The sequence below is a fragment of the Doryrhamphus excisus genome, chromosome 22, assembly GCF_030265055.1.
Source record: "Doryrhamphus excisus isolate RoL2022-K1 chromosome 22, RoL_Dexc_1.0, whole genome shotgun sequence".
Lineage (NCBI taxonomy): Eukaryota > Metazoa > Chordata > Actinopteri > Syngnathiformes > Syngnathidae > Doryrhamphus > Doryrhamphus excisus.
This window is the reverse complement of record NC_080487.1, coordinates 10,720,973-10,740,854: the sequence shown is the minus strand read 5'-3', so window position 1 is coordinate 10,740,854 and position 19,882 is coordinate 10,720,973. Positions and strand designations below refer to the sequence as shown.

The window sequence follows — 19,882 nt, the reverse complement described above, 5'->3', positions numbered from 1 at the left end:
CGACATATAAGCTAGATAGCAACGGAAATACCTATTTTGACGCAAAAGCACGCAAATTTTTTCCCATTTACATACCTGACTTGTATATTAACCAAGCCTAAATAATAATAATAATAATAATAATAATAATAATAATAATAATAATAATAATAATAATAATAATAATTGTTGAGACTAGCAGGCAGCGACGTGTCGTGTTAGTCCACCAGATAAATATAGTTTTTCATGTTAGCTGCTACAATAATAACAACAATAATTATTAATAATAATAATTTGTATTATTTTTTATTATTACATTAATAATAATAATAATAATAATAATAATAATAATAATAATAATAATAATAATAATAATAATAATAATAATAATAATAATAATAATAATAATAATAATAATAATAATAGTAATAGTATTATCATAATATAATAGTAATAGTATTATTATTATATTATTATATTATATTATTATTATATAGGTAGAAAATGAATGAATTATTATTATTATTATTATTATTATTATTATTATTATTATTATTATTATTATTATTATTATTATTATTATTATTATTATTATATTAATATGTGGTTATTTTTAGTTATAGTAATTATTATTATTATTACTATTATTATTATATTAATATGTGGTTATTTTTAATTATAGTAATTATTATTATTATTATTATTATTATTATTATTATTATTATTATTATTATTATTATTATTATTATTCATCATCCATTCATTTTCTACCGCTTTTCCTCACGAGGGTCGCGGGGGGTGCTGGAGCCTATCCCAGCTGTCTTCGGGCGTAAGGCGGGGTACACCCTAGACTGGTCGCCAGCCAATCACAGGGCACATATAGACAAACAACCATTCACACTCACGTTCATACCTATGGACAATTTGGAGTGGCTAATTAACCTAGCATGTTTTTGGAATGTGGGAGGAAACCGGAGTACCCGGAGAAAACCCACGCATGCACGGGGAGAACATGCAAACTCCACACAGAGATGCCCGAGGGTGGGATTGAACCCTGGTCTCCGAGCTGTGAGGTCTGCGCGCTAACCCCTAGACCACCGTGCCGCCCTATTATTATTATTATTATTATTATTATTGTAGTGTTAATATGTGTCGTGTTAGTCCACCAGATGAATATAGTTTTTCATGTTAGCTGCTACAATAATAATAATAATAACAACAACAACAACAACAACAACAACAACAACAACAACAACAACAGCAATAATAATAATAATAATAATAATAATAATAATAATAATAATAATAATAATAATAATGATAATAATAATAATAATAATAATAATAATAATAATAATAATAATAATAATAATAATAATAATAATAATAATAATAATAATAATAATAATAATAATAATAATAATAATAATAATAATAATGAAAAAATCTATGCGGGTGTTGTTGTAGTATAGTATGTGTATTGAAGCGCCCGAGGAAAGAAATTCGTGTTTTAAATCATAAAAATACGGCAAGAAACTGCAACTATTACATGTTAGCATTAGTGTACATGATCACAGTATGTATATCAAAAACATGCAACGTTGTTAGAGGTTTTCATAGTCTAAATAGTTGTATCCCAATGATGTGCATTGTTAGCTTGCTCATATTAACTCATTTATAAATATATGTTAATTATTACTACTTATGTTTGGAATAGTGTATATGTAAATTTGGATTAAAATCCTGATGTTTTTTGTCACTATGATCAAATGTGTTTGTTTCCTAATGGCATGCTAGCAATAAAAAAATAGGAGGAATAATTTTATCCCACTATTTACCCACTATAGTCTTAAATGTAATCACCACTAGGGGGCAGTCACACACTAGGAGTTACAGCTTTAAACCTAATGCTTAACATGCAAAGTGAGTAACTACTTTTGTCTTTGTTATCAAGTCTTGAACAAAAACGCAAACAAGCAACCGCCGACAAGGCGATTAGATATACCGTAAATCCCTTAGGGTCGCAAAGTCTGATTCCCCACTTATGAGTCTAAAATCATTTTTGCGCCAAGCCGACAGCACCTGGCCTATTGTGTACTTTCCATGGCAGGATGCCCGGTTAGCGGCGTCGCTACGCTACGTAGACACAATTTGCTGCATGTGTGCGGGAAAGTGGAGAAATAATGATGAGAGTTGTGTGCACATTGTGTATTTTACGTGGGAGGCTGTGTAAAAATATAATTGTAATTCCAACACAATTCCTATACGACGCATGAGCAGGCAACGTGGGTGCAGAATAACAAGAAGGAAATCGGTCATTGTCTCCTTCATGAAAGCTTTGATCGAACATGTTCTTTTGTCTTTTAATGCACCGCCATTTTTTTATGTCTTGCTTCTCCAATATCAGACCACCAAGGAGTTTTTTTTTTTCTTTTTTTACGTTACACTACACACGTGCGCACACACACACAGTCACCGTATAAACAATATTGCTTTCCGATAGTTCAAAACATGGAGGGTAGTGAAAGGAGGACGGAAAGTACAGTGAAATTTACAGAACCACAGAGGCCGAGAAGTGGAAATGAGATCAGAGAAGGGTCAAAATACAACCATGGGGGTGGGGGGGCACTCGGTTATGTTCAGAGGACTTATCGACAAAGCAGAAAGTTGTGGCAAAGTTGTCAGGACCAATAAAATTCTATATATTTGTTAAAAAAAATTGTGGATATTTCCAAATGTTCACATTTCATAAAGAAAAGGATGTAATTTCTACAGATGCATTTTTTAAAATAATCTATTTTTATTTTCTCCTATAAATTAACACAAATGTAATACCAATTATTAAATTCTATCATTTGTAGTATAACATTTATATTATTAGAAACAATAAAAAAAATACAAAAAAATATTGAAGTATTACTAGCGATGTCAATTAAGCTATTTAATCACAATAAATTGTATTTTATCATAATTAACTGCAATTAATCTATTTTTTATTTTCTCCCATAAATAACACAAATGTAACAAAATTTATTAAATTCTATGATTTGTTGTATAACATTTATATTATTAGAAATAATAAAAAACAATTAATTGCAATTAATCTATTTCTTTTTCCTCCCATAAATTAACACAAATGTAACACCATTTATTAAATTCTATGATTTGTTGTATAACATTCATATTATTAGAAACAATAAAAAATACAAAAACATATTGAATTATTACTAGGGATGTCAATTAAGCAATTTAATCACAATAAATTGCATTTTATCATAATTCATTCCAATTAATCTATTTTTTATTTTCTCCCATAAATTAACACAAATGTAACACCATTTATTAAATTCTATGATTTGTAGTATAACATTTATACTATTAGAAACAATATACAAAAACATATTGAATTATTACTAGGGATGTCATTCAATTAAGCTAAATAAATTGTATTTTATCATAATTAATTGCAATTAATTGCAATTAATCTATTTTTATTTTCTCCCATAAATTAACACAAATGTAACACCATTTATTAAATTCTATGATTAGTTGTATAACATTCATATTATTAGAAACAATAAAAAATACAAAAACATATTGAATTATTACTAGGTATGTCAATTAAGCTATTTAATCACAATAAATTGTATTTTATCATAATTAATTGGAATTAATCTATTTTTATTTCCTCCCATAAATTAACACAAATTTCATTCATTCATTTTCTACTGCTTTTCCTCACGAGGGTTGCGGGGGTGCTGGAGCCTATCCCAGCTGTCTTCGGGCGTAAGGCGGGGTACACCCTGGACTGGTGCCCAGCCAATCACAGGGCACATATAGACAAACAACCATTCACACTCACATTCATACCTATGGACAATTTGGAGTCGCTAATTAACCTAGCATGTTTTTGGAATGTGGGAGGAAACCGGAGTACCCGGAGAAAACCCACGCATGCACGGGGAGAACATGCAAACTCCACACAGAGATGCCCGAGGGTGGGATTGAACCCTGGTCTCCTAGCTGTGAGGTCTGCGCGCTAACCCCTAGACCACTGTGCCGCCCTTAACACAAATTTAACATCATTTATTAAATTCTATGATTTGTTGTATAACATTTATATTATTAGAAACAAAATACAAAAACATATTGAATTATTACTAGGGATGTCATTCAATTAAGCTAAATAAATTGTATTTTATCATAATTAATTGCAATTAATCTATTTTTTTATTTTCTCCCATTAATTAACACAAATGTAACACCATTTATCAAATTCTATCATTTGTAGTATAACATTTATATTATTAGAAACAATAAAAAACTACAAACACATATTGAATTATTACTAGGGATATCATTCAATTAAGCTATTTAATCACAATAAATTGCATTTTATCATAATTAATTGCAATGAATCGCAAATAGTCATTTTTTTAAATCAATAATAAATGGTAGTTACATAAAAATCTCTGTTGTCACGATTTGATAGGCATCTAGCTACACGAGTTAAGAACCGACTCAATAACGATGTAGCTTAAAAACAACGATTTGTTGTGATTCGATACAGTGAATAAACAATGCGATTCAACAAATATATTTGGTGATGTAGACATTAATCATAATTACAGGAATAAAACACAACATACTTAAATAATGTTAAGGAAATCATGCACGGTGAGAATATGAAGGGACTTAGAACATAACCCAGAGGGACACCACACAAGCACAGAAATCAAGAATACTGACCCATGATCATAGTTGTAGTAATCCTGTGTGTAGTAGTCCTGACCAGGGTCGATGCCCGATTCCATGGATAACTCCTGTTGGATAGATCAACCCAGCTAATATTAGCATAACATCAAAACACAATACGGAACAAGAAAAACGAGCAGGCATGTTTGAAAGGTCAGAAAAGACACAGTCGAGTACCTCAGGTCTAAGGACAGAAGGTCGGAGGAGTTGTTGAGTCTTCCAAAAAAAGAAAGAAATACAGCAGAAATGGAAGACAATAAGGCACCCTGTCCTAAAATATATTACATTCATAGCTCATAATGACTTTTAGCCAAAAAAATTTGGTACCAAAAATGTATAAATATATGTGCGTATGATTGTAAAATATAATAACAAGCAGAAAAACAAGAGACGAGCATGCGGCAAAAAACACACCCATGCGATGGCGGCGGGACGGCAAGCCGACACCTACCTCATGTTGTCCATACCTACGCCTTCGAAACGATGGGGGGGGGCAAAGAGGACAAGGACAACTTCACTGTAAGTGCAACATTAATAATAACCATAACAGTAATTATAATAATAATAATATTGGACCACAAGAGATAACTACACAGCATTAATAGCATTGGTGATGTCGTTATAAACAACAGTAGAATAAAAAAACTAAAAAATAAAAAATAAAAATAAAAATAAAAATAAAAATAAAAATAAAAATAAAAATAAAAATAAAAATAAAAATAAAAATAAAAATAAAAATAAAAATAAAAATATAAAAAAAATAAATAAATAAATAAATAAATAAAATAAACCATAGTAGAAACATTTTAAAGCACATTTTTACTATCAAATGCTGAAAAGAGCCCCATCTCGCCCCCCCGGCCGTAGGTTTCCTACCCTTGATGTACTTGAGGAGTTAATAAAAACGTTGCCAACAGTCAAAAATGTTAATGCCAATGTTTTTTTTTGATCCGACCATGTTTGTATTGTAGACCACAAACCCGGCAACTATAAAATACCCTATTGTTAGTCGAAGAGAGGTGCTAATTGTAGCATTTACGCTACATAACAACACTACGTGCCAACTTGTGTGTGTGTGCGTCAGAGCTACAGGAAGACGCCGCGTGTTGTCAGAAACCAAAACGGCTTAGCTAATACGGTTTATTATCTATTGAAATAAAGGTGCGAAAAGCAAGATGGAAGATGCTTGAATGAGAATGTGAGCGGATTGTGGATTGGAGGAGAAATAAAGGCTGTGATTGGGCACACCGAGGCATGATAAACAGATGAATGGCTGCTTTAAAAGGTGCTTTGCAGGTCATCCTCTGGGTTCAAACAAAAAACAACCTCCTTTTCAGCGTCAGCGAGTGTAAATGTGTGTACACAACCTCGATGTGTGTGTGTGTGTGTGTGTGTCCAAAGATAAGTCTATCCCTGTGCCCACATTGCTCTGACAGACACATTATTAGGTCCTCTGGAGACAAAAACCCTGCAGACAATCCGTATTCTGTCAACACACACGCCTGACATGATTGACTCTTTTATATCCTCTCCACCTCATCTTGCTGTGTGTGTGTGTGTGTGTGTGTGTGTGTGTGTGTCAGAGTGAAAAACGCAACACAGAAAACATTATTAGTTTTTTTTTTTAAGACAACATAGGCTTTCACTCACTATTTTTTTCTTTCCTGCACCTACATTTTAACGCTGACAATTTATGAAGTTATGAACCGATTTAACATGGACACAAAAAAAAAAAAACAAACACAAAAAAGCATGACCTAATTTACAAATTGAATATTTTCAAAGTAAAAGCACAAAAAAACCTGTTTACTACCTCCGAAATATGTTTTTTTACATTATTAGAACCATGTAAACATGAAATAATACACATATACAGTATATAAGAAATATTTGTATTGAAAGGTTACATTACATTATTTTATTAAAGATGACAAAACAAGAACTACAACATGCAGACATAAAAAGTAAATAAATAACCTTGTTAGCATTTTTGGAAAAGCACCATGTGAACAAATTAGAAATGTGTTGCTTGAGTTATTATTTTTCTGCACGGTGGACGAGTGGTTAGCGTAAAGGTCTCACAGCTAGGAGACCCGAGTTCAATTCCACCCTCGGACGTCTCTGTGTGGAGTTTGCATGTGTGTGTTTTCCCACATTCCAAAAAAACATGCTAGGTTAATTAGCGACTCCAAATTGTCCATAGGTATGAATGTGAGTGTGAATGGTTGTTTGTCTATATGTGCCCTGTGATTGGCTGGCTAGCGACCAGTCCAGGGTGTACCCCGCTTCTCTCCTGAAAACAGCTGGGATAAGCTCCAGCATACCCGGGACCCTCAGAAGGATAAGAGGTAGAAAATTAATGAATGGTTTAAAAATGGGCTGCACGGTGGTCGAGTGGTTAGCGTGCAGGTCTCACAGCTAGGAGACCCGAGTTCAATTCCACCCTCGGACGTCTCGGACGTGTGGAGTTTGCATGTGTGTGTTTTCTCCGGTTTCCTCCCACATTCCAAAAACATGCTAGGTTAATTAGCGACTCCAAATTGTCCATAGGTATGAATGTGAGTGTGAATGGTTGTTTGTCTATATGTGCCCTGTGATTGGCTGGCTGGCCACCAGTCCAGGGTGTACCCCGCCTCTCTCCTGAAAACAGCTGGGATAGGCTCCAGCATACCCGGATAAACAGTAGAAAATGAATGAATACACAAAATGTCGGCACTGTTGTTAAATTTCCTAAGACCGATTTACTCCAAATTTCTTCCACTTAAAAACCACTTTAACTTAAGAGTGTTTGGCGAATCCCCATAAAATTTGGTAAGCATCTTAAGTAGAGTTACAAGCACATGTGTGTAAAATTTAAGCAACATTGGTTAAAAAAAACATGGCTACTATTAAATAAAACATCTTTGGGACTTAGCATTAATTAGCCAACACCCATAATCGGCACCACAACCATTGTCTGGAACAAGTGTCAGCCATGTTGGATGCACATAGAAAGTGAGTCTTTTGGACGTTGTCTACATAGAGATGTGATCTGAATGTAACTACAAAAACATTTTGTATCTATTAGTAGAAAAACATGAAAGAAAATATGAGCATAATAAAAACTGTTGACTGTCCACAGATACACTTTGTAGCCGTTTTAGAAACTCTGTGATAATTCCACCGCCGATTCCAGGTTTCATTGAATTAACAAACACACAAAAAGACTTCCTTGATATTATTCCCACGGCTTTAATGTGAACTCCCCGCTGTTAGATGTAATTATGGCGGCATAACGACGGAGCTCGGTTTAGTTCTGCGTGCTGTGATCTTTTACACCACCCACTCATGGCTCCTTCCTTTCTTTTAGAACAAGTCAACAACTTTGATGAGTTTGGTTTGTTATTTTGTGGCACAAAAGTCACGTGTAGACGCTAGAGCAGGGGTCTCAAACTCAATTTACCTGAAAAAAAATTATATATATATATTAAAAACAGAAAAAATATATAATAAAAATATTAATAAATATTATATATATATAATATAATAGTCTTCTGCTATACCCTTCACTTTTTCAGTGCTTTGGTTCTTTGGAAAAGCTCAGATAAAACATGAAATTATTATAAATTATTATATATTTTATAAATTATTATACATTAACTTTTATTTATTATTAAATTATTGAATAAATGTTTAATGTTAATTATATATTTTCATAATATTTTTTGACACAAAATAACATGGAAACATAAACAAGCAAATCAAAAAAAACAAATGAAACAAATGAACCAAAAATTTTTTTATTCATTATTATATTATGTTAATTTTTATTTTTTGACAAAAAATAAGATAGAAAAATAAGAAAATCAAAAAACAAATGAACAAATTAATTTTTATTTATTATTAAATAATTAAATAAATGTTTCATGTTAATTTTTATTTTTCGACACAAAATAAGATGGAAAAATAAATAAGCAAATCAAAAAACAAATGAAACAAATGAACCAAATAAATTTTTAATTATTATTATATTATGTTAATTTTTATTTTTCGACAAAAAATAAGATAGAAAAATAAGAAAATCAAAAAACAAATGAAACAAATTAATTTTTATTTATTATTAAATTATTAAATAAACATTTCATGTTAATTTTCATTTTTCGACACAGAATAAGATGGAAAAATAAATAAGCAAATCAAACAACAAATGAAACAAATAAAACAAGTCAATTTTTATTTATTATTAAATTATTAAATAAATGTTTCATGTTAATTTTTATTTTTTGACAAAAAATAAGATGGAAAAATAAGAAAATCAAAAAACAAATGAAACAAATGAACAAATTAATTTTTATTTATTATTAAATTATTAAATAAACGTTTCATGTTAATTTTCATTTTTGGACACAGAATACGATGGAAGAATAAGAAAATCAAAAAACAAATCAAACAAATGAACAAATTAATTTTTATTTATTATTAAATTATTAACTAAACATTTCATGTTAATTTTTATTTTTTGACACAAAATAAGATGGAAAAATAAATAAGCAAATCAAAAAAACAAATGAAAGAAATTCAATTAAACTTTCATATCAAGGCGGGGGGCCTCAAACAAGCGTCCCGCGGGCCGCATTTGGCCTGCGGCCCGTGAGTTTGAGACCCCTGCGCTAGAGAATGGTGGACTGGGACGGGAATCGTTTTTCCAGCTCTTCCACCAGAGAGTTCATGCCTGCGTTGGGTTGAATCTGTGGAGGTAAAGGCTTTTCTTCTACTTTATCTTCACCTCCTTCTCCGCTTCGTATGACTTCTGCACTGGCTGAAACTTCCACCGAGTCGAGGGACTCCACGGCGTCTGAAGACGCACGGTTCTTCATCACCTTCTTGAGCGGGTTTTGTTTTTGATCGATCTGGCTGAACATGTTGGCGACAGATTTCTCGATTTCTGCGATGTTCTGGATGTTTTTTAGGATGCCTTTAAGCTCCCTGCGTGGAGGTTCCGGTTCTGTAGATAAGGGCGGAGGCGGCGGACGCCGAAGTGACACCGGTCGCAGGGCTGGTACCTCGGAAAGCGAGGGGAGCACAAAGGTGGATGGTCTCAGGAGAGAGGGGGAGAGAGGAGGAGGTAGAGGCGGCGGAGGGGGAGGCGGCGGTAGAGGAGGACGGTTGTTGGGGTGATAAGACAACAGAGGCAGAGGTGGAGGGGACGACGGATGGATGGGAGGAGGTGGGGGTGACGAAGGTGGCACCGGCGGAGGTGCGAACGGGGGCGGCGGCGGCGGTGGAGTTGAAGGAGGATCGGGGATAATATCGAAATGGACCTGAAGTCTGTCTTCTCCGATTTGGTTTTCTGTGAGACTCGCCCCGAAACGCCGCAAAACGGGCGGCGTGGGTTTGTGACTCGGCGGTGGTGTCCCATCGGTGTGGGTCACAATTATACAAGGGGGTCCCTCTCTAGACTGGGAAGCGGGGGTACACTTGTGATGCTGTGGGGAGTCCGGGAAACCAGAAAGGAGAATTTCCGGCGATCCTCTAGAGTCTCTGATCAGTTTTTGTCTCATTTCCTGGAGGGCCTGCTGCTCGAACTGCCGCGCCTGTTCTTTGACGGTTAGCTTGGGTTCCAGGCTCGGGCTCACCATTTGATCCGAATCCAAGCAGTGCTCGAATCCTGAATCGAGGCCGGCGTCTTTGCTTTCTTTGAATTCAGCCTTCAGGAGCTCCAGTTCCCACTGAACGGGGTCCATCACCACTTGCCTCCTTAAGGCGTCGTACATGTCCCTGCGATGGAGCCTGGATGGGAGAGTCCAGCTGTGCCCGCCCCCGGATCCACGACCGCTGTCGCTGCCACTATATCCCCCAAATCCTACATCGCCTCCAGGGGAACTGATCCTCAACCAAGCCTCTCGAAGACCCTTCCTGGAGGGCGAGATGTGCCCGAGAAGATCCCTTCTTCTTTGGCTTCGTCCGAGTGTCTCCGGACTACTCAGGGTGCCGTCCTCGTGGTAGATGGGGTTCTTAATGGTCAGGGGGTTTTCATCTGAGAGAAATGTGATGCTGGACTCGGACTTGGGAAGCTTGTTCAACACACCTCCGTTAGCAACGCACTGGCGGTGGGCAGCGATCGCACGAGTGGCGAAATCCGAGATGAGGCGCTGGCGATCGCTTTCATCCAGACTTCCGCCACTGTGGTTGAACCGGCTGGTCCACAGATGGAAGAAATGGAGATGGAATAATGCGATGAATAATGATTACCTCTGTCAGTAGCCACGTTTACATGAGGAGATTTTTTTTTCTTTCCGAATGGAATCTTTCCAAATGACCTTTCCGAAAACAATGGTATACATGGAAAGGAATATTCCAATCACGTGTGTTACACCCGCAAACGTAATAACTGCCCACAAATGTAATAAACAACAAACGTAATACAAATCTGCAGCTTTGAATGTAATAATCCCGCAAATGTAATACATTTCCCACAAACGTAATAAAATTTGCACACTGAAAACGTAATACTGAATTTCTGAAATTTCTGAAAATTCTGAAAAATTCTGAAAAATTCTGAAAAATTACTGTATATTATTGTATGTGTCATTTTGTGTGTATATGGGTAAGAAATAATCAAAAGAAATAATAAAATATAATAATAATAACAGTAATAATAATTTTATTAAAACAATTGCAATTATCACAATTATGTTATCTTTTTAAATTTAAAATAAATCCTAATTTAATAATTAAAGATTCCTTTAATGTATTCAAATGATACTCTTTGAATAATATTTTTTCCACAAAAAAGAAAAAAAAATTATAATTAATAATTAAAGATTCCTTTAATGTAGTCAAATGATACTCTTTGAATAATATTTTTTCCACAAAAAAGAAAAAAATTAAATAAATTATAATTTAATAATTAAAGATTCCTTTAATGTATTCAAATGATACTCTTTGAATAATATTTTTTTCCACCAAAAATATATTTTTTTTAAATTCTAATTTAATAATTAAAGATTCCTGTAATGTATTCAAATTATACTCTTTGAATAATATTTTTTCCACAAAAAAATAAATAAATAAAGCATAATTTAATAATTAAAGATTCCTTTAATGTATTCAAATGATACTCTTTGAATAATATTTTTTTCCACAAAAAAAAATAAAAAATAATAAAATAAATTATAATTTAATAATTAAAGATTCCTTTAATGCATTCAAATGATACTCTTTGAATAATATTTTTCCACAAAAAAGAAAAAAAAATAACAAATTCTAATTTAATAATTAAAGATTCCTTTAATGTATTCAAATGATACTATTTGAAGAATTTGTTTTCACAAAAAAAGAAAAAATAAATACACTGAAATTATAATTTAATAATTAAAGATTCCTTGAATGTATTCAAATGATACTCTTTGAATAATATTTTTTCGTTTGAGCAAATAACTCGAATGGAATCGGAATATTTGGGTCCATGTAAACGTGGCTAGTGATGTCTTTTTTATAGGATCAGGATCGAGGAGCCGATACAGGAAGTGATACTCCACTGCTGTTAAGGTTGCAGGTACTTTTCAACATTTTCCTTCGCATCTCTCTGACTATGACATGAATCTTAATGGCGACCTTCAGGGTTATATACAAGGGGAGGTATCTTTGAAGGCGTACTTCAAAGATTTGCTGCTATTTAGCCTTGGCGGAGGTCTGCACTCAACTTAGCAGCAATGCAAGTGAGTAACAAAGCTAAAGGGGATAACGACTGTCAACACTGTCTATGACACGACTATGAATTTTGCACACATAACTTTAGCAGCAAGTGTCTGAAATTGAAACTTCCCACCTTTTCACTACACACATTTCCACTGAAGGAAACCCACGCTGAACGCTAACATCACAACCACAAGCATGAAAGCTAAGGAAGCAAGGAAGGAAGGAGGTTTAAAGAACAGCCTACTCACTTTTGTCTGTTAGTTTAGCAGCAAGGCGGGAAAGATAGAGGGAATACGTTAATGGATGAAAAGACAAAGAATTATGCTAAAAGGTACATGGAATGATCGGATGAGTCAAAGTCATTTGCATTTCGGACACAGTATTCCGTTAAGCTTCAAGTGGGGGTGGGACCATGGCAGAAAGTAATTGAGAACCACTCTTCTAACAAAATACATTTTTTCTACAAGAATTACTGTAAATAGGCTGCACGGTGGTCTAGTGGTTAACACGCAGGTCTCACAGCTAGGAGACCAGGGTTCAATTCCACCTTCGGCCATCTCTGTGTGAAGTTTGCGTGTTCTCCCTGTGCATGTGTGGGTTTTCTCCCGGTACTCCGTTTTTTTTCCCACATTCCAAAAACATGCTAGGTTAATTAGCGACTCCAAATTGTCCATAGGTATGAATGTGAGTGTGAATGGTTGTTTGTCTTTATGTGCCCTGTGATTGGCTGGCTGGCCACCAGTCCAGGGTATACCCCGCTTCTCGCCCCGAAGACAGCTGGGATAGGCTCCAGCACCCCCTGCAATACTCGTGAAAATGAATGAATGAATGAATGAATGAATAAAAATGGCTGCTGGAATGTAAATACATATACTGCATATATAGCTACAGTACTACAGTAAGAGTATTGTGCCGCATCAACCAGACAATACACTACCAATGTATGATGCAGAATATTAACCAACTACTATGCGAGCGCAAAAGACTCAGTAAGTGGTATGAATGTGAGTGTGAATGGTTGTTTGTCTATATGTGTCCTGTGATTGGCTGGACACCAGTCCAGGGTGTACCCTGCCTCTTGCCGGGAGACAGGTGGGATAGGCTCCAGCATTCCCCTGTAACCCTCGTGAGGATAAGCGGTACAAAATGAATGATTTTCACATTTTTGGGTGTGAACAGCCGATTAATTGTATTTACAGTAATTCATTCATTTTCTGCTGCTTATCCTCACAAAGGGTCGCGGGGGTGCTGGAGCCTATCCCAGCTGTCTTTGGGCAAGATGCAGGGGAACAAGCTGGACTGGTCGCCAATGTGGTAGGAAACCGGAGTACCCTGAGAAAACCCACGCATGCACGGGGAGAACATGCAAACTCCACACAGAGATGGCCGAGGGTGGGATTGAACTCGGGTCTCCTGGCTGTGAGGTCTGCGCGCTAACCACTTTTTCCGCCGTGCAGCCGGTTCCGGTTTCCCTGCTAACAGGGACTTTTATGTTAAAAAAAACACAGTTGGACTACACAGTGTATTATTATTATTATTATTATTATTATTATTATTATTATTATTATTATTATTATTATTATTATTATTATTATTATTATTATTATTATTATTATTATTCAACATAAAGAAATACTATTATCGTAAAATTAGTAACATAATTCCTCCTCCTCTTGTCTATATGTGTCCTCTGATTGGCTGGCCACCCGTCCAGGGTGTACCCTGCCTCTCGCCCGAAGACAGCTGGGATAGGCTCCAGCACCCCCCCCCACGACCCTTGTGAGGATAAGCGGTAGAAAATGAATGAATGAATGAATGAATGAATGAATGAATTAGTCCTCTGTGGTTTGATTACTTGCTTATCAAGTGCGTCTCTGTGTTGCTATGCTACTGGTGCATGTGAGTGACAGGAAGAAAAGCTCACTTGACGAGAAGTCATTTGAATTTGAAGACTATTTATCTCTGAGGTGCACACCGACATGTATAAATACTGTATTTACACCCCAAATATATATATATATATATATATATATATATATATATATATATATATATATATATATATATATATATATATATATATATATATATATATATATATATATATATATATATAAATATATTGTTTTTCAGACTTTTTTCGACTGTCTTTTATGCCTCAAAAGTTACTTTGATGATACCAGAGTTCTTTGCTATTGCTTTTGTTTCAGTCTAACTTTGTTATGAGGAGCTATGAGAGACATTTTATGGCAGTTACACAGCGAGCCCCGAGGGGGGGGGGCACACAACAAGTCAAGATTGTTAACTTTGGAATCCATTTTCAAAGGTAATTGAAAATACACCTTTAAAGCAAAGTATGTCAAGAGAAGAGCCAACGGGCAAATAATATGATTTAAAAAAATGAAGTCGACGGTGCTGTTTGATAATGGACCTCAATTAAGAATGTGCAAACTTTTGCACTTTGCCAGGTTGTAATCTTTGAGAAGAAGCCATTCTATGCTCGTGATGTGGTAATGTTATAAAAAATTAAAAATTAAAAAATAACACTAACAAACCCTCCCATCAGCAAAACCAACTCTGCAGCTTATCAATGGAATTAATTACCTCCCAGGGTGGGCTTCATTTATTTCAATTATTACTGTATTCATTTCTACATATCATTTTTCCCTAGCTGGAGTGTCTGTGAACGCATCATCTCATGTTAACGTCATGAGGGGTGGATGCATTATCAAAGACAAGACAAGAGAGCGGTGATGCATGTCATAACTTCGTCTTCATGCCTCGGACAGGAAATTTAAAATTAAACTACCCAGCGTGAGGGTGTTGCAGATGAAAGTTAATAATGTCTGCGTCTTCAGATAAGTGCCATGATGTCACTCAAAATGGAGGAATATTGAGGAAGAGGACATACAATAAATGGGCAGGCGTACTGTATTATTAAAAGGTAGGAAACTTAACGGTGGCCGAGTGGTTAGCGCGCAGACCTCAAAGCTAGGAGACCAGGGTTCAATTCCACCCTCGGCGATCTCTGTGTGGAGTTTGCATGTTCTCCCCGTGCATGCGTCCGGTTTCCTCCCACATTCCAAAAACATGCTAGGTTAATTAGCGACTCCAAATTGTCCATCGGTATGAATGTGAGTGTGAATGGTTGTTTGTCTATATGTGCCCTGTGATTGGCTGGCTGGCCACCAGTCCAGGGTGTACCCCGCCTCTCGCCCTGGGATAGGCTCCAGCATGCACCGCGACCCTCGTGAGGATAAGGGGTAGAAAATGTATGAATGTTTGATCTGGGGCTGCACGGTCGACGAGTGGGTCGCACACGGCCACGCAGCTAGGAGACCCAAGTTTGATTCCGCATCTCTGTGGAGTTTGCATGTTCTCCCCAGTTATCTCCGGGTACTCCGGTTTCCTCCCACATTCCAAAAACATGCTAGGTTAATTAGCGACTCCAAATTGTCCATAGGTATGAATGTGAGTGTGAATGGATGTTTGTCTATATGTGCCCTGTGATTGGCTGGCCACCAGTCCAGGGTGACAGCTGGGATAGGCTCCAGCACCCCTTGCGACCCTTGTAAGGATAAGCGTTAGAAAAAGAATGAATGAATGTAATAAATGCAAAACTATAAAATATTATTATTGTATATTAGTCGAGTTTAGTCGAGTATAGTCGAGTTCTTTTTATTTTAATTGGTTTTAATTTTATACTTTTATTGGTTTGCTTCTTGTGTTTAATATTTTAATATCTATTTTAATATTTTATTTCCTATTTGATCTTTTTAGTTTTGGATAAAATTCAATTTGTATTTTTATTTATTGTATTTTATTTTTACTTTTTATTTTACTAGTCTGTGCAGCACTTTGGAAACTCTGTTTATAAAATTCATTCATTCATTTTCTACCGCTTTTTCCTCATGAGGGTTGCGGGGGTGCTGGAGCCTATCCCAGCTGTCTTCAGGCGAGAGGCGGGGTACACCCTGGACTGGTGGACAGCCAGCCAATCACAGGGCACATATAGACAAACAACCATTCACACTCACATTCATACCTATGGACAATTTGGAGTCGCTAATTAACCTAGCATGTTTTTGGAATGTGGGAGGAAACCAGAGAACCCGGAGAAAACCCGTCCAGAGATGGCCGAGGGTGTAATCGAACTCGGGTCTCCTAGCTGTGCGGCCTGCACGCTAACCACTCAGTCCATAATACAGTCATTAAGTTTAAAAAATTCATAAATTAATTAATTGATCGCTGTCTTGTGGTTGACTATAGCCTATTATTAGTCAAATCAAATACTGCAATACATTCATTCATTTTCTACCTCTTATCCTTATATTACACCCTGGACTGGTGGCCAGCCAATCACAGGGCACATATAGACAAACAACCATTCACACTCACATTCATACCTATGGACAATTTGGAGTCGCTAATTAACCTAGCATGTTTTTGGAATGTGGGAGGAAACCGGAGTACCCGGAGAAAACCCACGCATGCACGGGGAGAACATGCAAACTCCACACAGAGATGGCCGAGTGTGGAATTGAACCTTGGTCTCCTCGCTGTGAGGTCTACACGCTAACCACTTGACCTCCGTGCCGCCCCTGTTTATGAAACGTGTTATATAAATAAAGTGGATTGGATTTGATCTCGACACAAATGGAGGACGTAAAAAATATCGTTGGCTGCACTAACATATGTAGGGTGCATGTGTGGTGCACGACACACATCGGCGTCTCTTAGTCCAACGTATAAAAAACACTGACATTTTGTCCAAACCTGACACCAGCGTAACCACCCATCAGGTTTGTTTGAGATGACATGAACCTCTGTAACCGGTCTACAGCATGTCACCCAATATGTCAAGCGTATGTCAAAAGTCCATTTAATATTTTTACTCACATGGCGTTGTCACCCAGCTCTTCGTACAGGTTGTTGGCGGTACCCCCTGCAGGTTTGTTGCTTGGCAGCGCCATCTGGATACGGGCGGTCTTGGCACACTCGGCCTGCCGTCTACACACAGTCCAGAGGAAACACATTTAGGAGTTAGTGAACTGAAGTTAAAGTACCGTCTTAGGAGGGCTGAAAAAGTGCTAATTCTTATAATAATTTGATTATTGTTGTATGCTGGGTGGGGGGGGGGGGGGGTGCTTTTAACAGACCAGTTACAGGCTAAGGAAATAAAATTGTTTTTTGACCCTTTGTATTAAGGTGTGGACTCCTATTGAGCAGCTACACACAATAACCGGCACATTTTTTTTATAGATCTTCCAGAATCTGCACCTATTCCAGTTATATTTCCTTGGATTTCAAAAACTGTTTTTAATTTATTCGACCCACAGCCCACCTCCAGGGCTGTGATTGGTTACATTCCGAAGCGTTCCTGAGGACTTCCGGAGTATTGCCGAACCCTACTTTTTAAAAACCCTTAAACTATATTAGGAAAGCAGGAAGTGAACAAATGTAACAGTTACTGATTGTAAAAGTCCCAGATGGAGGGGTAGGATTTAATAAGCTTTGCTTCTTCCTACTCCTTTTCGGACATGTGGAACTGTGAACTGATTATGTGATGCATTCAATTGTCATCTGATGCATGTTCAAATGAAATAAAACCATTACCATTACCATATTCCAGCTGTATTTCCTTGGATTTCCAAAACGGTTTTAATTTATTCGACCCACAGCCCACCTCCAGCTGTGATTGGTTACACTCCCAAGCGTTCCTGAGGACTTCCAGAGTACTGCCGAACATTACTTTTTAATTTTGTCTGTCCAGGAGTTGGTAATAAATGAATAAACCATTTGGTGAGCTACTTGAAAGGCGGTTAGGAGACTCCTGACAAAACAGTCTGTTTTGGGTTCAACTCCCGGTACGCCCACTGGGCTGTGATTGGTTACACTACCAAGCGTTCCTGAGGACTTCCGGAGTACTGCCGAACCCTACTTTCTAATTTTGTCTATTCAGGAGTTGATAATAAATGAATAAACTCTTTGGTGAGCTACTTGAAAAGAGGTTAGGAGACTCCTGACAAAACTCCTGAGAACTTCCGGAGTACTGCCGAACATTAATTTTTAATTTTGTCTGCTCACTTCAAAATGCGGCAACCTAACTATCTGAAACATCGGAACGTTTTACCCCATAATACAACATACTGACAACATTTATAGATCAAAAAAGTGGAAAAAGCATAAGACATGAATATGAACAGAGCATTCACGGCAATGTAAAAGGTGTTTTGCATGCTCAAATACAAAGTATACTCACTCTTTGAATCTGGTGATGAGTGGTGCATTGAAAAAAAGAGAAAGAGAGAGAGAAAAACAGATAAGTGAGTCTTTGAAGAGTCAATCACACAAGTACCTTTAGCCAGGTTGGACAAATGTTCCTTCCTCGTTCGGGGATCATTACCAAATTAAAAGTCCAGTGATCACCACGCTTGATGAGCTCTACTCAAACATAGTGTCTGGCTCTCAGTTAATTATCTCTACTTCTGAACTGCAGCAGAACACATCCACTTATAATGTGTGTGTGTGTGTGTGTGTGCTTTTCATAGCCGCGTGGGAGTCGGATGAAAACTGACGGCCTTCCGAAGCTGTTAGGCGAACACACTAATAGAAGAGGCCCACTGGGATAAGCCGCCACTCGGCATCACCTAGGCAGGCAGCCAACAAATGAAAAAATATGACCGTTGTAAAAAAAAAAAAAAAAAAAAACACAAAAAAACATTAAAGCTTTCAGGTTGGCTATGATTATTAGGTGTTACTGCGGGGGTGTCCATAGTGCAGGTGGGGGCCAATCAGGAAACCTATTAAATAAAAATTTTAATGTGGAAAAAATAATTGAGAAAAATCTGGCATCTATTTTGCATACCGCTTATCCTCATGAGGGTCGCGGGCGGTGCTGGAGCCTATCCCAGCTGTCTTCGGGCGAGAGGCGGGGTACACCCTGGACTGGTGGCCAGCCAGCCAATCACAGGGCACATATAGACAAACAACCATTCACACTCACATTCATACCACAGTCTTTTGATCTTGCATAGTAGTCGGTTAATATTCTGCATCATACATTGGTAGTGTATTGTCTGATTATATTTAACTGTTCAAGCCTATTTTCTCCAACACTGTATTGGTGTGTTTTTTTTTTTTAATTTTTTAACACAAACATAAACAATGTCAAAGTGAATATCATGGAAACATTTTGAACACCAAAATTCTTCTCCAAATCTTCAAAAAATATCACATACTGCCTGTAAGTGATGATTACGATGAGTATGGCAGGTACGCAGCACACAATAATGATGACAGCCAGGGCCAACAGCGCCCCCTCTGTGTAGCCGACAGTCTGCACCGCCTTTTTCACGCTTGTCACAATGTCCGGAGTCCGGATCTCCAGGATGCGCCCGCCGGGGGGAAGGAAGGGTTGGAATTCTTTGTTGATGTCCAGGAGTTTGCCATCAAGAAACCTTGCAGA

The 19,882-nt window shown here is 36.7% G+C and overlaps 1 protein-coding gene across 1 annotated transcript in view; it reads right to left on the bottom strand.

Annotated features, from left to right (window-relative positions):
• LOC131109833 (protocadherin-15-like) overlaps window positions 1-19,882 on the bottom strand; it is a 192,350-nt gene that overhangs the window by 12,763 nt on the left and 159,705 nt on the right. Inside the window, exons 36-41 of the mRNA XM_058062221.1 lie at window positions 19,656-19,874; window positions 18,677-18,685; window positions 17,314-17,424; window positions 5,186-5,207; window positions 4,912-4,950; window positions 4,729-4,802 (exon numbers count right to left, since the gene is read on the bottom strand). Coding sequence (XP_057918204.1) covers window positions 4,729-4,802; window positions 4,912-4,950; window positions 5,186-5,207; window positions 17,314-17,424; window positions 18,677-18,685; window positions 19,656-19,874 — 474 coding nt within the window. The remainder of the gene's footprint in view (window positions 1-4,728; window positions 4,803-4,911; window positions 4,951-5,185; window positions 5,208-17,313; window positions 17,425-18,676; window positions 18,686-19,655; window positions 19,875-19,882) is intronic.